Source organism: Artemia franciscana, chromosome 18, assembly GCF_032884065.1.
Source record: "Artemia franciscana chromosome 18, ASM3288406v1, whole genome shotgun sequence".
Lineage (NCBI taxonomy): Eukaryota > Metazoa > Arthropoda > Branchiopoda > Anostraca > Artemiidae > Artemia > Artemia franciscana.
In genome coordinates, this window is record NC_088880.1 from 9,262,754 (window position 1) to 9,282,238 (window position 19,485).

The 19,485-nt window shown below is 33.5% G+C and overlaps 1 protein-coding gene across 1 annotated transcript in view; it reads left to right on the forward strand.

Moving 5' to 3' along the window:
• Positions 1 to 137: 137 nt before the first annotated feature.
• LOC136038373 (partitioning defective 3 homolog) overlaps positions 138 to 19,485 on the forward strand; it is a 41,001-nt gene continuing 21,653 nt past the window's right edge. The window contains exons 1-6 of the mRNA XM_065721443.1: positions 138 to 189; positions 2,729 to 2,820; positions 4,769 to 4,904; positions 6,883 to 7,018; positions 10,629 to 10,872; positions 14,635 to 14,751. Of these exons, the coding sequence (XP_065577515.1) occupies positions 138 to 189; positions 2,729 to 2,820; positions 4,769 to 4,904; positions 6,883 to 7,018; positions 10,629 to 10,872; positions 14,635 to 14,751 (777 nt within the window). The remainder of the gene's footprint in view (positions 190 to 2,728; positions 2,821 to 4,768; positions 4,905 to 6,882; positions 7,019 to 10,628; positions 10,873 to 14,634; positions 14,752 to 19,485) is intronic.

Genomic DNA, 19,485 nt, shown 5'->3' on the forward strand with positions numbered 1-19,485 from the left:
AAGAAATTTCAGGCCATGTCACAACAATAATTCCAGGTTCGGCTCATTTGTGTTTTTCATCAATTTTAGTTTTATTTTGTTTAGTGATTTTGTTTTCTTGCGAGAAATTCGAATTTGAACCTGATGATGACCGGTACATGTCTCTTCGAAATTATTGTTTAAGCAAAAGACCTGACATCCATAGCTTAGGTAAGCTTATTACCATCTACCATTCTTATGTATAAGAATCAGGCTGACCTCGGAGAACATACTTTCGATGATTGGAAAGTAAGTGATTGATTGTAAAAGTATTCTGGAGAAATAGTGTCTAGCTACCCGTTAACACCTAACATGATTGTCTGGGTTTCATGGACAATTAGTATTAAAGTAAGATGATCAAAAAACCAAAAAAAAACCTTTAAATTACGTAAAGCCGCAGATTCTTTGTTCCGCCTATATAGTTTGACTTTTTGGTTGCCATGTTTCGACGCACAAGTATTTAAATCCTCTATTTATTCTTTTTCGGAATTTTGTTTTATTTGTGGTGCAAACGCGTCAAATAATAGCAAGTGATAAAACCATGTTAGTTTTCCCTTATGAGTCGCCTGTTCGGTCTAATTTTTCTAGCTGGTATTGTATCCTCATATATGGAATTGTTCAAGCTAGATATAACTATCCAGCTTTTTTATAAAGTAAGTAGAATAAAATATGTTTCCAGCGAAAAATATATAATGATAAAAAAAAGGCCTTTCTGATTCCATATTCATTGAATCTGTCTCTAGTTTGTTATGCAGATGACGTTTTAAATCTCAGCCGCGCCCTTAAAAGAACAAATGAGGTCTTCGTCACATTTCAACAGGAGCATCTTAAACTTGGCCTTCACTTCTGATAAGTCAGAAATAATGCTTTTTAACTTGAAGGGTAAGCCACTGTCCTTTAAAACGCTTGGGGATACCACTGCTAGAGCTGTTAACCCCTTCGTTTTTTCTCGGTCTTCCCATTGGCTCTTCGCTATGCCACACCCGATCCCTGCTCCTTTTATTTATAATCACATTCTTTTCAATGAAATCAGCATCGATAGTACATCTTGAGATTGTTCTACCGACCCAATTGAGATGGCTATTACCTGGCTCTACCACTCTAATACAACTACTACTAACAACTCATCGCAGCACCAAGCCGCATAATTCCAACACAGCTACGCACGCTCATCCTCTATCCCAATCTGTTCCATGCTTTTCTCTTTACACCCTCACAAAAAGTTCCCATTTCCTTTTAATCTTTCTTTATGGCATCCGCCCATCCCAACCCTGGACGACCTGCTTTCCGTTTAGCCCTAGGCGGTTGTTCGAAAAGGACAATCTTCGGCAATCTGTCATCCTTCATCCGCAAAACGTCCCCTAGCCATCACAACCTCTCTCTTATTATAGCCTAACAAGCAGGATTGAACCACTCTTTTCGTACATCCTACTGTTTGAAATACGGTTAGTCAGCCTGGTACCCAGAACAATCCGTAGTCAGTTTGTCTGGAGAACATCCAGTAAATCTTCATCCGCTTTTTTGGAGCGCCCACGCTTCAGAGCCATATTTGACAACTGTCATCACTGTAGCTTCCAAAATTCTAATCTTGGTTTGCATACTTATCTTTCTATCCTTCCAAACTTTTTTTTTAACTGAAACATAACACCTTGAACCTTAGCTAATCTATTTCTAACCTCTTCACTGCTCCCTCCGTCTTTACTAATCTTTTCGTTACCTAACGTCATCTTTTCATCTTCACTTATTCCTAGCTTTTTAACAGTAATTTTCACTCCTATTCTAGCACCTGAACTCGAAAAACCTCTAAAAGTTCATTCATTTTGCTCACACTTTCATCTAGGATACTTACATCATCAGCATAATCTAAGTTCAGGGGAATTGTTCTTACCCATCTGATTCCGTGGTCTCCCATTGCCTTTCCTGTGCTCCTTAAGACAAAATCCATCCAATGATCTATATAAAGGGGGATAGAACAAAACCCTGCTTGACTCCTGATATAATCAGGACGTAATCAGGACATACGTAGCACTAATCACTTTAATGTATTTGTCTGTTATACCATACAAGGATAAGACCTTTGCTAAAGCTCTTCTATCAACAGAATCAAACGCTTGCTCATAATCTTGCAGCAAAATTCACTGATTAAAATCAACAAGATTATTTGTAACAATATTTATCACAAATAATTATTTATGCCTTAGGTCAGTGTCTCATACTGTATAGACAGAATGACAATAACATACCTCCACACAGAGCTTGGGGGAGGAGAAGAGGGAATTTTGGAATAATATGTCTTGGCTCTTATGCCAAAAACCAGTTTTATCATAATTATATTGGGGGAGGAGAAGAGGGATTTTATTAGAATAATATGTCTTGGCTCTTATGCTAAAAATTAGTTTTATCATAATTATATTGGGGAAGGAGAAGAGGGATTTTATTAGAATAATATGTCTTGGCTCTTATGCCAAAAAAACAAGTTTTATCATAATTATATTGGGGGAGGAGAAGAGGGATTTTATTAGAATAATATGTCTTGGCTCTTATGCCAAAGACCAGTTTTATCATAATTATATGTATTTGTATGTATATTTAAATACACAAAAATCACGTGGACCAGGATTTATCTATGTTTGCAATTGCATTGTTTTACTTTTTTATTATATACCATATCTTTTTTTGTTGTGAATTAATAATTTATTATTATTTATAGATGCCGAAATTCGGAAAAAGAAAGAAACTGGTCCTTCACTTGGCCTTAAAAAGTCATCAAGTTTGGAATCGTTACAAACTAGGGTGCATGAAGTAAGTAGAAGCTATTCCCATCCTGTCTTTCCTATTGGTAGCTTAAAATAGAAGATATTAAACATAATCTTTTTTTTTTATATTTGTCAGGAAGACGCTGATTATTCAAAATACAAAATAGGTATAGTATAAGCTCACCTTGGTAAAATTTCAATATAATAAAAGCTCACCTTAGCTATGGAAACTCCAATAGTTTTGTTGGGACTTGAATCACGTCTTCCTCCGGCTTATTCAATTTGAAAATTTGCGCCAACTAAGTATATCCTTAGTAACCCAATTGCTAAAGTTTTGAAGTTCTTTAAAAATAGCTTATTGAATTTGAAAATTTGAGCCAACTATGTGTACCTTTAGTAACCCACATCTTATATTCTGAGTTTCCATACCTTAACAACCATTTTATTATGTTGTTTAATTGCTAAAGTCTTAAAGTTCTTTGAAAGATACTTCTCATTTAAATTTGACGACCCTTGTGATTGAGTAGTCTTTCTAAAAAAAAAATTGTAACAAGAAGTCGAATTTTAGCGTTAAGAGCGAGGGGTGAGAAAAGGGTCGTCCCTTTGATATATATAATATTTTTTATAGTTGTATGTTGCTTCTTAATTTCAGTTGTTTTTTTTTTTTATTTAGTTTAATTCCTGTCATCCGTTTAAGGTTACCCTTAGCTGGTGTTGAGCTACCTCAGTGGAAATTTCTTGGGGCATACTGAAAACGGTCAATTCAAGGAATTCTCCACTCTTTGATAATAATTCTAGTTATGACTTACAGTTATGGACAGGATATGCCTGTTAATTTAAAGTGAAATAGTTAGGTAAGAATAACATACAATGATAAAATTTTACCATTTGGAAACGAATGAGGGAGGGGTTTTACCCCTCATTCCCATAGGGTAAAATTACATTGCGTGATTAGATGGTATTATTTTTCTATCTGAATATGTTTACTGAGCAATTTCCTGAGGAAGGAATTCTAAAATTTTCGAAAATTCTGTTCGATTTCTTTTTACCAGTTCTTGCATAACGAAATACTAGTGTTAATAAATGGAATGCAGTACTTGGCAATATTAAAAGTGGAGCCGATCAGAGGCCAAATTGATGAGCTTCATAAAAGTAAATAACGGAAAAACATATCTAATGATATATTGCTGACTTTTATTTAGGTAAAGGGACCTTCCTTAAGCTAAACCACACTGTCTTAACACTTACATTTAAAATGAAATGGACATATGTTAACGGGTGAAACTTTCATTTAAGGACCGGAATTAAAATAAATACAATAAAATTGTGCGTAGGCCTTCTAATAAAAATGCAAATATTTTAGCTTCACATCCAAAGGCCTCTATCAACGGAAGAAAAGAAAGAAAAAAACTAACTAAATTAAATAGTTTACACATGCAAGAAAATAACATAAAAACATGAAAAAATGCTCTGCAAAAAAAAGGTAAAATACCAAGATATAACAGTAGTTTGTCAGATGTGTTTTCTTATTTTTTTTCGTTTAGTGTTTTTTCATCTTTTTTATTTATCTTCTAGTATGTGCTAACTACAAATGTAATTTTTATTTCTATTTTTGTTGATAATCTGAAAATTTTCTTCTTTTATCCAAGGTCGTTACCCAAGATTTCCCAAGATAGATTTTTGAATAACTGACTACCGATTGCCAAATTTTTACTATATTGATTTATGCTATATTTTACTACATTTTTGACTATATAGTACTTTTTTGATTTACTACTTTAGCTATATTTTACTACACTGATTGCTGCTACACTGTATGTTTTTTGTTTACTTTGTCTTTTTCTCTACTTTGTGTTTATTGGTACGAATCTGAATTAGAATTTACCTCGATGTAACTTAGAAAATAAAATAATTTGATTTAAACAATGTCATGCATCTTTACTATGCTGTGATAAGATACACTAGTTCTACTTTTTTTCTTTCTTTTTTTTTAGATACGAATGCAGAATGATTCAAATTATCCATACATGGGACCTGGTGTTAAGCCAATGCGTTCATGGGATGAAAGAGAAAAAAGCCAACCAACTCCTTTAGAAGAAAAAATCGGCAAAGAAAACATAAAAGACGATGGTAAGATTAAAACTATTGATAATTGGACAAAGAAAGTGTAAAGTGGGCAAAGAATATATAGAAAATAAAAATTGGTATATACGGTAAGAAAACTGGTATAAGTGGTATACGGTAAAGAAAATATAAAAGAAGATGGTGAAGTTGAAAGTTAGATAAGTGGGCAAAGAAAATTAATAAAAGAGGTATATACCGTAAGAAAAGTGGTATAAGTGGCTTACACAGTAAACAAAATTGGGTAAAAGAAATATAAAAGACGATGGTAAAATTGAAACTTAACAAGTGGGCAAAGAAAATATAAAGTGGACAAACAAAATTTAGAAAAGAAAAAGTGGTATATACGGTAAGAAAGTGGCTTAAGTGATGTATAGGATAAACAAAATTAGGCAACAAAATATAATCTTTCTATTTTTCTATGCTATAGAAAAATTTGGAAAAATCCATTTTACATTTTCTGTCCATGATAGAACAGAATCGCAGCGTTTTGCATTCATAGGATCTTTTTAGGCCTGAAAATGCCAATATTAGCACAGAAAAATTACTGTTTACTTTAATTAGGTAAGCATTACTGTTTACCTTTTTTTTATGGCACTTGGTATTTACCAAGTGACATATAGCGATCGCAATTTTTGTCGGTCTGTCAGACTGCCTGTCTGTCCCGGTTTTGCTAGTTTGGGCACTTCCAGATAAGCTAGGACGATGAAATTTGGCAGGTGTATCAGGGACCAGGCCTGATTAAATTAGAAGTAGATGTTTCCCCGATTCGATCATCTGGGGGGGGGGGCGAGTGGGTGAACGGTTTATTTGGAAAATGAGATAATCAGTAACACTAACATTGAAAAACAGTTTCCTTTGCAAAATGTGTCTTGGTCTGGGAAACATTACTGCAAGTTCTTAGTACTGTGTTTGGATTCGTGGTGGCTGCAGGAAAAAGAATGGAAAATAAAAAATTACTTAGATAATCAGCAACACTAACATTGAAAAACAGTTTCCTTTGCAAAATGTGTCTTGGTCTGGGAAACATTACTATTCACCTTTTTTTTTCATCAGTTGAGTTTTACTGCTGATGATGAACACTGTATATGTGTTCGAAATATCCAGTTAAATTTTGTATCTGTTCACTGTCAATAAAAAGGTTTCATCTCTATTTTGAACTGTTTTACTTTCGTCATGGAAAGGCAGTGTCGTCTTCGAAGTTATCTAAATAAGAGCGATTAAGAAATGATTTGGTAAATGCTCAAATTTGGGAGACTTAGAAACTGAAAGTGTCGCGCTTTTTATTGCTATTTTCCATCCAATGGCGGATTGAAGACTGACTGATTCATCTAAATCTGTCAGTCTGCAAGTGGCTCAGAAGTGTTCCCCCAGTAGCTTTAGGTTTAGCTGAGCTGACCTGTTTAGGGGGGGGGGAAATCACCTATTTGGGTGAAAACGAACGTCCAGTCCCATTGACCTGGCTATTCGTTTTAGGCTTAATTAGCGCCTTAGGTCAATCAATCAATCAGTTTGTTAATACTGAAAAAAAAAAACAATTACAAAACGTAAAGTAATTACGAAGGTAGCTATAGATATAGCTAAGCGGAAATTTTGCGGAAGAATATACGCCCCTTTTCCTAGGAAATTTCTTTAACTTAGTTATTTATTTGAAACTAAATTAATGATGTGCCATAGTGAGCTTTTGCTTTAGCTGAGCAGAAGTTTTGCGGTATTCTTCTTCCCTTAGAGCATCCTTCTAATTTGATTTATTTTTTTTTTAGATTAAAGAAGCGGTATGCTATAGGTACCTTTTACTTTAGATGAGTAGAAGTTGTGTGGGATTATATTCGCCCCTTTCCCTTGAGCAGGCTGCTAACTTGGCTATTTCTTTATTATTTGATAAGTGTTGTTCCGTAGGTAGCTTTTCTTTAACTGAATAGAAGTTGTGTGGAAGAGTATACGCCCCTTTCCCTAGAGCGTCTTTCTAATTGGTTATTTCTTTTAGATTTAAGAAGTGGTGTGCCGCAGGTAGCTTTGGATTTAGCCGATCAGAATCTATATGGAAGAACACCTGGAGATGTGAAGAAAGTTACTAAAACTAAGAAGTCTAGTCTATTAAGGGGATTGGGGTCTGTTTTCAGGTAATTATATTCTGACGAAAATTGGTTAAGCAAAATATCACGTCTGTCTGTCCAGTTGTTTTGATGGAGTATGGAGGGTGTGGATAGTGCTAATTTCAACCAATCCCAAGGAAGCAGCTTTTGGGGTATAGGCTACTGTAGTTAAGAGATTAAAATAGAATCTTTTGATTAATTGCGGAATATTTTTTCTTCGAATTTTTCACAATAATCAAAATAAATTTTCAGATCATAATTTTCGAGTTTTTCAGTAGGGAGGTGGATCTTAGGACAAATAAAGGTGTACTTTTATGAGGGTTTTATCTTGGTTGAAGACATCAAATACCCCTATAAATTGTGACTGCGCGTACTTGTAAGAAGCTTAGCTATAGTTATATAATATGATAGGTTGCCAAATTGAATGTTTTTCACTAGTGAGTTAAGATTAATGAAAAGTTTTGCGAGCTAAAACAATGCTATATAATAATCCTGGAAACTAATTATAAAGTTTTAAGACCGGCTTGTGATAAAGGATGTAATTAATCCTGAGACTAAATGGAAACTAAAGCCACCATCTCCATATGCATTTTAAGCCAAAACAATTCAATATGCATTTTAATGCAAAACACTTCCATATGTAGATATGTGGTTTTACGCTTAGCGGGCGCCAAGTTTGAAATTAAGGAATGTTGGTGGAAAATTAGCTGAAAATGAGCAAAAAAACAAACAAACAAAAAAAAACCATCATGATAAACCTCTAGAAACAAACGCTGACGTAAATCTAAGTTGTGCATTAATACGGAATTATTAAAATTATTCAAGATTAAACACTTCAAATAATTGGTTTATTGACTCGCCTACGAAAGCATCTTTTTCGAGGAACTAATTAGGCTATTTTATTCTATTATATTTATCCATTTAGTTACATATCAACAGAATCCGCATTTTATTAATGTCTTCTTTCTGATTATAAAATATCAGTTCAATTACTTAATTTTAGTTAATTTTACTTAATTACTTAACTAGCCTATATTTTGTTTAATTACCCTTTTAAACACAGAAGTGGATTTTTGGGATGGGGTTTCAAATTCTTGTGTCGCCAATCCTTTGCCTTTTGGTAGGGGTTAGTGGTGTGACTCCGCAAGCTCAGCTGTCGTGAGTCTGAGGGACTAATGATTAAATAAATTCCCACACAATATCTGAATTTCAAATAATAGGTGAGGTGGAAAACGCCTGGCCCTGCTGCAAGGTCAAGTAAGTCAAGGTGAAGGTCATGCAACCGTGGAAGTCTCTCAGGGTAAATACCAAGCACCTTAAAAATTCCAAGGCATTGCAGACTTGTTTAAGGAGACCGAGACAATTTATCACATAAACATCAACAACAAGAAGAACATAGGGAATTCTTTTCGCAAGACAGTGGAACTCTATATTTTATTAATTACCTGATTGTATTAATTACCTGAGAATTAACATTAATAGATGGTTCTTATACATTCCTGCATGCATAAAGTATGGGGAGATGGGACACACTTTAAACCCCCGGTAAAAGTTGGAAAATAATTGCCTGAAAATAAGTCATGTTTCTTGTGATTCAAGCTAGGGGACTTTAAAGATCCCTGTGAAGGGCTTTTGACCAAGGTGTTTCCAATGTTCGTGAAATAAAATAGAATTGAAAAATGTCTTTCATAGCATGGTTGCCAAATTTGAATTTCACTTCACAAATAGCACTATATATATATATATATATATATATATATATATATATATATATATATATATATATATATATATATATATATATATATATATATATATATATATATATATATATATATATATATATATATATATATATATATATATATATATATATATATGTATATATATATATATATATATTTATTTATTTATTTATTTCCCATCAAAAGAAACAGATGGAGTATAAGATAAAAAAGGAAAAAACTCACTACAAAAGAATACGCAAACACAAGAAAAATAAAGATTAAATGGATATCTAACTACAAAAAACAGAAACTATTGCCTCAAAATAATTGCTCAAGGATATATATATATATATATATATATATATATATATATATATATATATATATATATATATATATATATATATATATATATATATATATATATATATATATGTATATATATATATATATATATATCATGAAAAGAGAAATCACCAATGCAACAGCACAAACACATAAAAAAAAAGCGACAGAAGGAGAAAAGGATATATATATATATATATATATATATATATATATATATATATATATATATATATATATATATATATATATATATATATATATAATAATATATATATAATATATACATATATATAAAGAATTTGACCTTCACGTCAAACGTCACGATTTTGCAGGGATTTTTGGCTCTTTTCAGGGTTTCAGGCCCTATTGGGAGTTGTACTGTTCAATGATCAGATGAAAATAAACTGGATGCTACAACCGTTTCGTTGGGCTTGTGTTCATAAACAACAAAAGTTTTCCTCGTGCTTCCTTTTATGATTCAGTTTGACAAAGAAGAAGGGAATGCACGCAACAATAATTTCTTAGCAATTGTATAACAATCATTAAAGAAGAAAAAAAACTGTTTCCACAAAAAAAAACTGTGATTTTGTTTCCTTAAAGAATAGCAGGCGACAAAGAAAAAGACTTCGCTATTAAAGATAATAAAGATGTCTTTATGGTGTCTGATATATCTGATAAAATCATGTTTCTTCTGTTAAATTGGATGTAAAAACAGCTCAGCGATAACTTCGTGTCGAAATGCCCCTCAATCCAAATACCCCTTTTTGTGGGTGATATTTTCTTTTAAATTACTCATAGATCGTTTGATTTATTTTTATTCATTTATATTTCTTTTTTATGAAACTTACTATTTTCCATGATATAATCTCTTTTTTACTTTTTGTGTCAATTTTTTTAGCATGTTCTCTTTTCCTTCATTTCACACGGTAGTTGGTTTACAAGTTTACACAAAGCTGCTTAGAGTTTTTTGTTTTGTTGTTCTTCTTCTTGTCATCAGATTTGTTTTTGTAATTTTTTTGTTTTCTTTTGTAGTCAATTGAAATGCCAAACTCTTAATTAACCTTGTGGTTAATTTTCCTTTGTTTTCAATTTTTATGAAATAAAGAAACTATATAAAATATAAATAAAAGTAATAAAATGTAAAAGTAAGTGATTATATAAAAATAATACATATATAGTTGTATCAAATGCAAAGGAAATGCATCCTTTGACTTAGTCACACCTCCACCCTCCACCAAACTGTATAATATGAGAGTGCCTGGTCACAATGTCACAGGATAAACAATTTTATGAAAACTTTCAATCATAAACCATGTATTTTCTGTTTAATTGATAGGTCACGAGAGGTTTGACACTCTGTGAAGAATATCAACTTCTATTTTTAGCTGTTTTTTGGCCGTCCAAAATTAAAAAACGTGGTTTGCAATGCCTAAGTTTCTCAAACTTTCCCAGAGAGGGCGGGGGGGGGGTACAATTTATGGCTGGACATCTCCCCCCAATGTATAGATATGACTCAATTGTCTTTTCTAATTCATTCTAATTCAATTTAATCATTTTGACAGATTTGGGAAGCATCGGAAGAATGATGCACCGTTAGAAATTGTCAGTCGAAGTGAGTATGCAGACAGCCATGAACTTAGTCGGCATATGTTGAGGAGAACTTTGCCTCATGAGAGGTTGAGAGCTACGACAGAGCCTCCTGCCAATGAAGTCGAAAGAGAAGAAAGTCGAACACCAGCTGATGAAGAGCAGCGAAAAGTTCAAGAGCAATATAGAAGACTAGTCGAACGTGGGATGGGTTCCCCGGTAACAATTATAAATATATAGTATACCTTATCATAAAAGATATATATATATATATATATATATATATATATATATATATAATATTTTATTGCTGTCACTGTTAATGGTCGTATCTGACGTTTTCATACCCTGAGATAATTGCTAATAACCTGTGCTAACCTGTTTTCAAAAGGAGGATTAAAAAAAAACAAGGCAGATAAAGAGGATCAAAATGAGATTGAACATATTAGCTCTGTATCCAGGAATTTTGTTTGGGGAAGCTGTTTAAATAAAAATCTAAAATAAGCATCAAAAACTTGCTGTTGCTTTTATGTGTTTTTGTTATGTTTTTAAGAGTCGGACAAATATTCCAGGGGGTGGAGGTCAAACCCGCAACCCCCTCCATCTGGATACGATCTTGGAACATGCTTTGGCTTTCTGATCCTTCTTGCGAGAATATTTGAGCAAATAATCTTTGGCATTTACTTCAGACATATACGACAAATGACAAAAAATGACAGATACGATCAATATGCAATTTATTCAAGGATGATAAGCAGGTGCTTGGTAAAGAGGAGTACAAAGTTCGCATCTAAAAAAAAAATGGTTACTTTTAATTTCATATTCAAAATACAAGAGCGGATTTTAAATAAAAAAAAAATCAAAATTTCTTTTTACCTTCCCCGTTCATCGTTCTGATCTTATTTTTGAGTAAAGAAGGGGGAGGTGCTTCCTCCCCAAATCCGGTTGATAATTCACTGCTTTTGTCTAAATACCGCATTTACATTAGCTAAACACCGACAGTCAAATTTGAGATATAGGGAATTTGCGACAATAATATAGAATTATGAAAAATATTTAAACATCGAAAAACGGTAATTAGTATATTATATGTCTTCTGTACCCGTCATCAAATCCCCCCCCCCACCAATGGTAATCCAGAGGGTGTGAATAAATGCTACAGAAGAAGCGAGAAAAAGAAACCGACTTCAGGGTTGTTGATTCTTCTCTGATACAACATTACTAGCACTTACTACATTACGCTTTAAAAAAGTGTACACTTTTTCATTACACTTTAGAGTGTATCTAAAAAATATTTCGCCGTTGAAGATAATAATTCAGACATCTAAGTCATCTTATAGTCATGCTAGCAGTCTTTGTTCTTGTCACCTCAACTGTTGCAGTTAGTTATCGTAGCCATCTGAGCTGCAGTACTTTGTGTCATTTTGGTGATCTTGACTGTGGTAATTAGTGATCATAGTCATCTTTGCTATAGTATTTAGTGATCATAGCCGTCTTTGCTGTGGTAATTAGTGATCATAGTCATCTTTGCTGTTGTAATTAGTGATCATAGTCATCTTTGCTGTTGTAATTAGTGATCATAGTCATCTTTGCTATAGTATTTAGTGATCATAGCCGTCTTTGCTGTGGTAATTAGTGATCATAGTTATCTTTGCTGTGGTAATTAGTGATCATAGTCGTCTTTGTTGTTGTAATTAGTGATCATAGTCATCTTTGCTCGGTAATTAGTGATAAAAACACAAAATCGCAATTTTTGCGATCATAGTCATCTTTGCTGTGGTAATTAGTCTACTATAAAAGATGGTTTACTCCGTTTAACAATCGTCGTTCCAGCAATTTGTCACTTGATTGGAAGAAATAGGTCGTGTGAACAACCTTAGATGGGGTACATAGTCATATTAGCTTCAATAATTAGCCAGAATAACCATTATGTCTAAGGTAAATTAAAAAGCGTAAATTTTGCGCAAGAACTAAACAGAAAATCAAAAGCAAATTTTGAGGTGCTTAGCTCACAATAATTACCAGATTTTTGAAATATAAAGAATTTTGAGTTGCATAGCTCATAATAATTACCTGATTTTTGAAATATAAGGAATTTTGAGTTATTTAGCTCATAATTATTATCAGATTCTTGAAATACAGGTATCTGTTAGTCCTTTTTGGGGACGTAAGGGGGGAGGCTTCCTCCTCCCTCTGAAAGTCTAAAGTTTCCCAGATTTCTGGGTACCCCTTATTCTATTAATAATTTTTTTACTAGACCCCCATGAAAAAAGGAACAATACTAGAAGAGAACCCATGCTCCAATTTAGAGAATATATTAAGCATCTTGAAAAATCATATACTAGAAAATTTAGTAGTGTAGTGTATCCTATAGGCTAGATACTGGGGAATGTGGTTAAATGTCAATATGCAGAAAGTATTTGTTACTGCTGTGATAAGCAGGTTGAGTAATATAGATACAAGTAATATAGATACAAGTTGAGTAAGAATATAGATACTTGTGCACCCAGGGGGTGTGGTTTTGTACGCCCCCCTCATGCCTCGTTCTTACCGGAATACAAACTGATAAAAAAGTGTTTTGTGACAGATATCTCTACAGATATTACTATCGCCTTATCCATCTTTTTTCTGTATGTGATTAACTTTGTTTCTTGTTTAAAGTGGGTGATAAATGAATTATTATTATTACATGTGATAATTTTTGTTTAATGTAAGTTTTCTTCGTTCCATAAAAAGAAAAATGGTTTAGCTTGTATGCCATAGCAATGTTGCACTTATCTATATTCTTACGTCCAAAAGATATGTACTTGAGTCCAAAGATATGTACTTGAGTCCAAAAGATATGTACTTGAGTCCAAAAGATATGTACTTTAGTCCAAAAGGTATGTACTTGAGTCCAAAAGATATGTACTTGAGTCCAAGAGATATGTACTTGAGTCCATAAGATATGTACTTGAGTCCAAAAGATATTTACTTGAGTCCAAAAGATATGTACTTAAGTCCAAAAGATATTTACTTGAGTCCAAAAGATATGAACTTGAGTCCAAAAGATATGTACTTAGAATGGCTGTATAAGTACACATTTTGGTAAGACATCTATTATAATTATACTTACATGAAAATATTCACTAAAATGGTCTGCATAGGGTGGCTTTAGGAGCAACCATTTGTAAAAACTGTAACGACGGGTTTGTTTGCTTCCGTGTTCGATCTTAGAGGGTAATTTGGATGTTGTTGTTTTTTTTTTTTTTTTTTTTTTTTTTTTTTAGAAGGGGGCTAAATTTCTCTTTCATGTCTTTTTGTTTTGTAAAAAATAAGGCTATACAACATCTTAAAAAGGTCTTAGCAACTCAAATAAACCTATTAAATTAAATTATAAGTATATTAATTTATATAAAATTATATGTCCTTCCTAATGCTTCTAAAGAAGAGATGGAATCCTCCATCTAATTCTATGTTATTCAGCTTTGTCTTGTTGATGGCTACTGAATGAATTGGTTTTTGCTGGATGATAAAATAATAGATAATAATGAAAAATATTGAAAAAAGCTGAATAATATTGAGTATTAAATGAAACATTGTCGTATTATATTTCGTTCTCTTTTTTTTGGCAAAATGTGTTGTATCCCCTTAGTTCACTGATATATAACTGAAAAAAGGAGATAGATATAATTTTTTTGTGCATTCCATCACCAAGTTCATGGCCCCAAATCCCTCCTCAAGATTCAAGTGGACCTCCAACTTATCATAAATCAGCCGGAAACTCGAAACCACTTTTTTTTTCTTGCTGATATTGAATCAGCAAGTTTTCGAGTGCAGAAATTTCTAACAATTATTTTTTTTCAGTTTTGTCGTAAAATCCCTCATCGTAAGAATGTTTTCTTTTCTCACATATATCTCCGTAGTATGTAAGAATTTTTCATTTGGTCTCAATAAGTTTTCTATGTTATTTGCTTCAACGTTACCTATCATCATTTGCAGGGTTTTGCGGACCTGACACCGCCAAGTTCACGGCCCAGAATCCCTCCTTCCGATTCAAGGGGACCTCCACCTTATCATCATACTCAGAGAAGTGGTGATCATCCTAGAACAAGACAGGTAATTTCATAATTGATTTGTTTTTCATAGTTGACAAATTTCAGTGGCTGGTAAGCTTCTAGCTTTTTAGTGTTTTCAGTGCTTTTTTATATTAGATTGTACTATACTTTTATCTTTTAATTCCCTGCTAGCTAAAATAAGTAAGTCAACCAAAACATAGATAAAGAAGTGAAATATCCGCTTTTATAGCACTTGGTATTTACCAAGTGCCATATAGCGATTTTGCTAGTTTAGGCACTTTCAGATAAGCTAGGACGATACAATTTGGTAGGCGTATCAGGGACCAGACCTGATTAAATTAGAAATAGTCGTTTCCCCGATTCGACCATCTTGGGAGGGGGATGCATGTTGGCGGATTTGGCAGGCGTATTAGGGGTACCCGAATTTCTGGGCGCCTCTTATTAATAATTAATAATTTTTATTATTAATAATTTTTTACTGGACCCCCATGGTAAAAAGGAAACAATACTACAAGAGAACCCATAATCCAATATAGAAAATATATTTTAGAATGTATTAGAGAATACATATTAGAATATGTTAGAGAATAGCCAACCAAAACATAGATAAAGAAGAGAAATATCCGTTTTTATCTTTAAGGTGTTTGAGTACAGTAGTAATGTTATTTTTCGTTCCTTACCTGAAACCTTACAACCTGTACGTTCGGTGCTTCCAAACCTCTTGATCATACCTCCTGTACGTCGAGGAGGCACACAGGGTGTCAGTGAAGAGCCTCCATTCATCTTTTACGAGGTCAGCTCCTTATACATTATCCCACTTTGGCAAAGCGATTATAAAAGGGCGTGTCTTCCTTGCTTAGAATAATTGAAGCATATATCCTGTGAAGCATATTATCGGGTTTTCGGGCAAAAGCGATTGTAAAAGGACATGTCTTCATTACTTAGAATAATTGAGGCGCATATCCTGTGAAGTATATTTTCAGGTTTTCGGGCAAAAGCGATTGTAAAAGGGTATGTCTTCCTTGCTTAAAATAATTGAAGCGTATATCCTGTGAAGCATATTTTCGGGTTTACCCGTAGTCTTGTGCCATCTCGTTGTCACTGCCAAAACACACTGGGCAATTTGAGCACTGGCATTCGAATTAGATGTGTAGGTACCATCAATTTTGTAAGTTAAACGTAGGAGTCCGTCAATATATATTAACAAGTAAACTAAAACTCTTTTTCCAAAACCTAACCCGGCAAGGGGAATAACCAACTTTTAAACCAACAACTCACTTAAGTCTAAGTTACATAAACATTTCTAGTACTCTTTTTGAAGTTAGACGAACTTGGACTATTTAGAAAAACCTATATGCGCTCAAAACTTAATGTCGCCTCTTCGCTGGCCAGTATGGACACCAGCCAATCGAAATAATGAACCTCTAAGATAGAATTTGACAATATCTAGAAGGTACAATCAAATTCAATTCAATTTGATAACGGGGTTTAATCAAGAAAGCCAAAAAAGCAATACAACAAAACAATTAACCCCCGTAAGCTTTTGCTTGCTTGGAGTAACCCCTTAAACATAGAAATAAGTATAAAAAGAGAAAAGTAAGAAAAAAAATTGCCCTACTCCTGGTGGCAACAACCCTTTCAAACAAAAACACATTCCACCTACCAATAAACTCAAAAGATCCCTGTTTCCATCCAACAAAAAATTAAACAATTTATTTGCATTTAATGTTTTTTTTGGGAACTCGACAGCTAAAGAAATTGAATTTAACGATTTTTCAAAATCCTACAACTGGAGACAAACTGTTTTAAGATCTACGAAATCAAACACATTTGCCGACTTTTCAAAAATTCGGGCAAACTATTCCAAACATTTGGCCCAATGTAACGTTGGGAAATAAAGATCTAGTTCTAACGACTTGGGGTGTCCCCACTTTATTCGCATACCGTGTAGGATAATTGTATATTTTATCACCAGAAGTAAATAAATTTAGGCAACACTGAAGAACAACTTTCGAATAAACTTACACATGAGTAATGCATGATAAAAATTTTCTAGACCTGACGAAAGGATAATATTTAACTCTACATATTGATCTCTAACTGACGTTTCTTTGCTATCTCCGGTCAACGCTCCGAAATAAACTAATCTCAGCGAATAATTTGGGAATATATTCTTTAACTCTCTCATCATTCCAACATTTCTTGCAATTTTGCTACCAATAATAGATATATGATTTTTAAAACTAAAGCATTTATGAACAATCACACTATGATATCTGATATTATTGGTACGCTTGATTACATAATTATAGATTTGTACATCTTTAAAACAAGGGTAATAGTTAGAACACCTTCCATATATAAGAAATTCTGATTTATTATGATTTAACAAAAGTTTATTGTTCTCTCATCCACTTATCTCTGCATAGTATACCCTTTTCATTATTTTTATTAAATGAACTGAAGTCTTTTCTGCCACAGTAAAATGGGTACCATCAGCAAGACTGGGAAAGTTGACCTTAGAATTAGTATATAAACCTTGAAAATTATTTATCAAACTCATTGTAGAAAAGCTTAAGTCATTGATACATACTAGGAATAAAAGGGGGCATAAAACAGAACCCTGGGGCACATTAAATTCAACTATTCTTTTACTCAATTTAGCTCCAGACATTTCTACATTCTGTGTCCTACCACTCAAAATGGATTGAAATAGCTTCAATGTTTTTCCTCTTATTCCACAGATGTCTACCTTCTACAATAAAATTGTATGGTCAAAGTGTCGAACGCTTTTACAATATCTACGAAAATAGACGCCGCTTTACAACTCTGGTCTAGATCATTATTTACAAATGTAGTCGTAGTGGGATGCTTCTATTTAGTATTCTATCCCCAATACCATGCAGTTTCATAGTTTCACTTTCAAGAAAACCCAATCTTTCTCTATTCAAATTCGCCATTTAAATTAATCAGTCTATAAGAACGGAAACCGGGAAAGTGTAAATTAACAAAAATCACCTTGCTATACAGCGAGCTAAGCGACAAAAGTAGAGAAAATCCTGATAAAAAAAAAGAAAATAAAGGATGAGAAAACAGGAAAAAATGTGGAAGTACAAGCAAAATATAATAACGCAATATGTTCCGTCAAAGCGGACGTACAATTTAAAAAAAAAAAAAAATATATTAGTGAGCTCTTCATGAGCTCACCCCAATACCATGTAGTTTCATAGTTTCACTTTCAAGAAAACCCAATCTTTCTCTATTCAAACTCGCCATTTAAATTAATCAGTCTGTAAGAGCGGAAACCGGGAAAGTGTAAATTAACAAAAATCACCTTGCTATACAGCGAGCTAAGCGACAAAAGTAGAGAAAATCCTGATAAAAAAAGAAGAAAATAAAGGATGAGAAAACAGGAAAAAATGTGGAAGTACAAGCAAAATATAATAACACAATATGTTCCGTCAAAGTGGACGTACAATTAAAAAAAAAATATTAGTGAGCTTTTCATGACACAAAGCAAGAGAATTCAACGAGACATCAGCCTGCTACCACCCACTCAAAAACTTTTCTCATAAACAACAATATAAAATTATTTACTCACAGATATCAATAAATAAAATAAGCACATTCAATAAATCAGGAATTTTTTAGCAATTCTGGATGCTATGGAAGAGGGAGGTTCATTTGTTAGTCCTTCAATCCATTCGTCATAATCAAACGTCACTTTCCTACCAACCGGACGTTCAAACTAAGTATATGGTGGAGCTGTGGTTGATACCCACGAAATGATACCCATCGATTTAAGATACAATTGTTTTTTCATATAACCCTTTTCTTGCCTTTCTCTCTGAAAATAGGGCATCATCACTCACATAAGTGTTTTCCTGGTTTGCTATCTTTTTTCCTTTAAACTTCTTCCCATTTTTTAGTATTTCAATCTTACTCCGACGTTTTTTGCGTTAACCTTAAAATATTTCTTATCCTTTTTATTGCAACAACTGAAAAATGAGGCATCACTGGTAAATTTAGTCCATCCGTACATATCTCAGTAAACAAACATTAAGCTTGATCTTCATCCTCACAGACTGCATTCCATACAACCACACTATTGGTTGCCTGCTCACCCCTGCTTTTGAAAATCGTTTTACTTTTAATAGAGACCGTCATGATCATAATACAAGAAAAGCTGATAACTTATATCATGAGTTTAGGAGTACTACTCGGGCATCTTTTGTGATTCGCTATTATGGTCCCCATGTTTGGAATATTTTGCCCGAAGGGGTGAAAAATGTGCCTAGTCTTCCGGCTTTCAAGTCACCGGTAAGGAAGTTTCTTTTATTTCGTGAGTAATTTTGATGTAAGGCCCGTTCCAGGTTGTCATTCTATTCAAGGCATTATGTCTTCTTCTTGTTTTTTTCCTCTTTCTCATTTTTTCCTTTCTTCCTTCATCAGTTGAGTTTCTTTTGTATTGAGTAGCGTGATACGAACGTGGTTTTAATTAGCTGAGGGTGATAACCTCGCTTGCCCTTACAAGCTTATTGGTAAAGGAAAAGGTAAAGGATACGGCATTAGACTTTACAGTCCGTACTGGCGGTGCTGATCTCCGTTTCTTGGCCCTTCTGCCAGGAAGTGCAATGGGGTGTTGGGGCCAGCCATCCTGTGCTTTTGCACACCCTTCCTGTTTGCGTTCCCCAGATTTCTCCAGGTACACATTTAGAGCTGGGTCGACTCTGGCAAAGCTTACAGAGTCACGCCACTGACCCCCGTCCCAAAC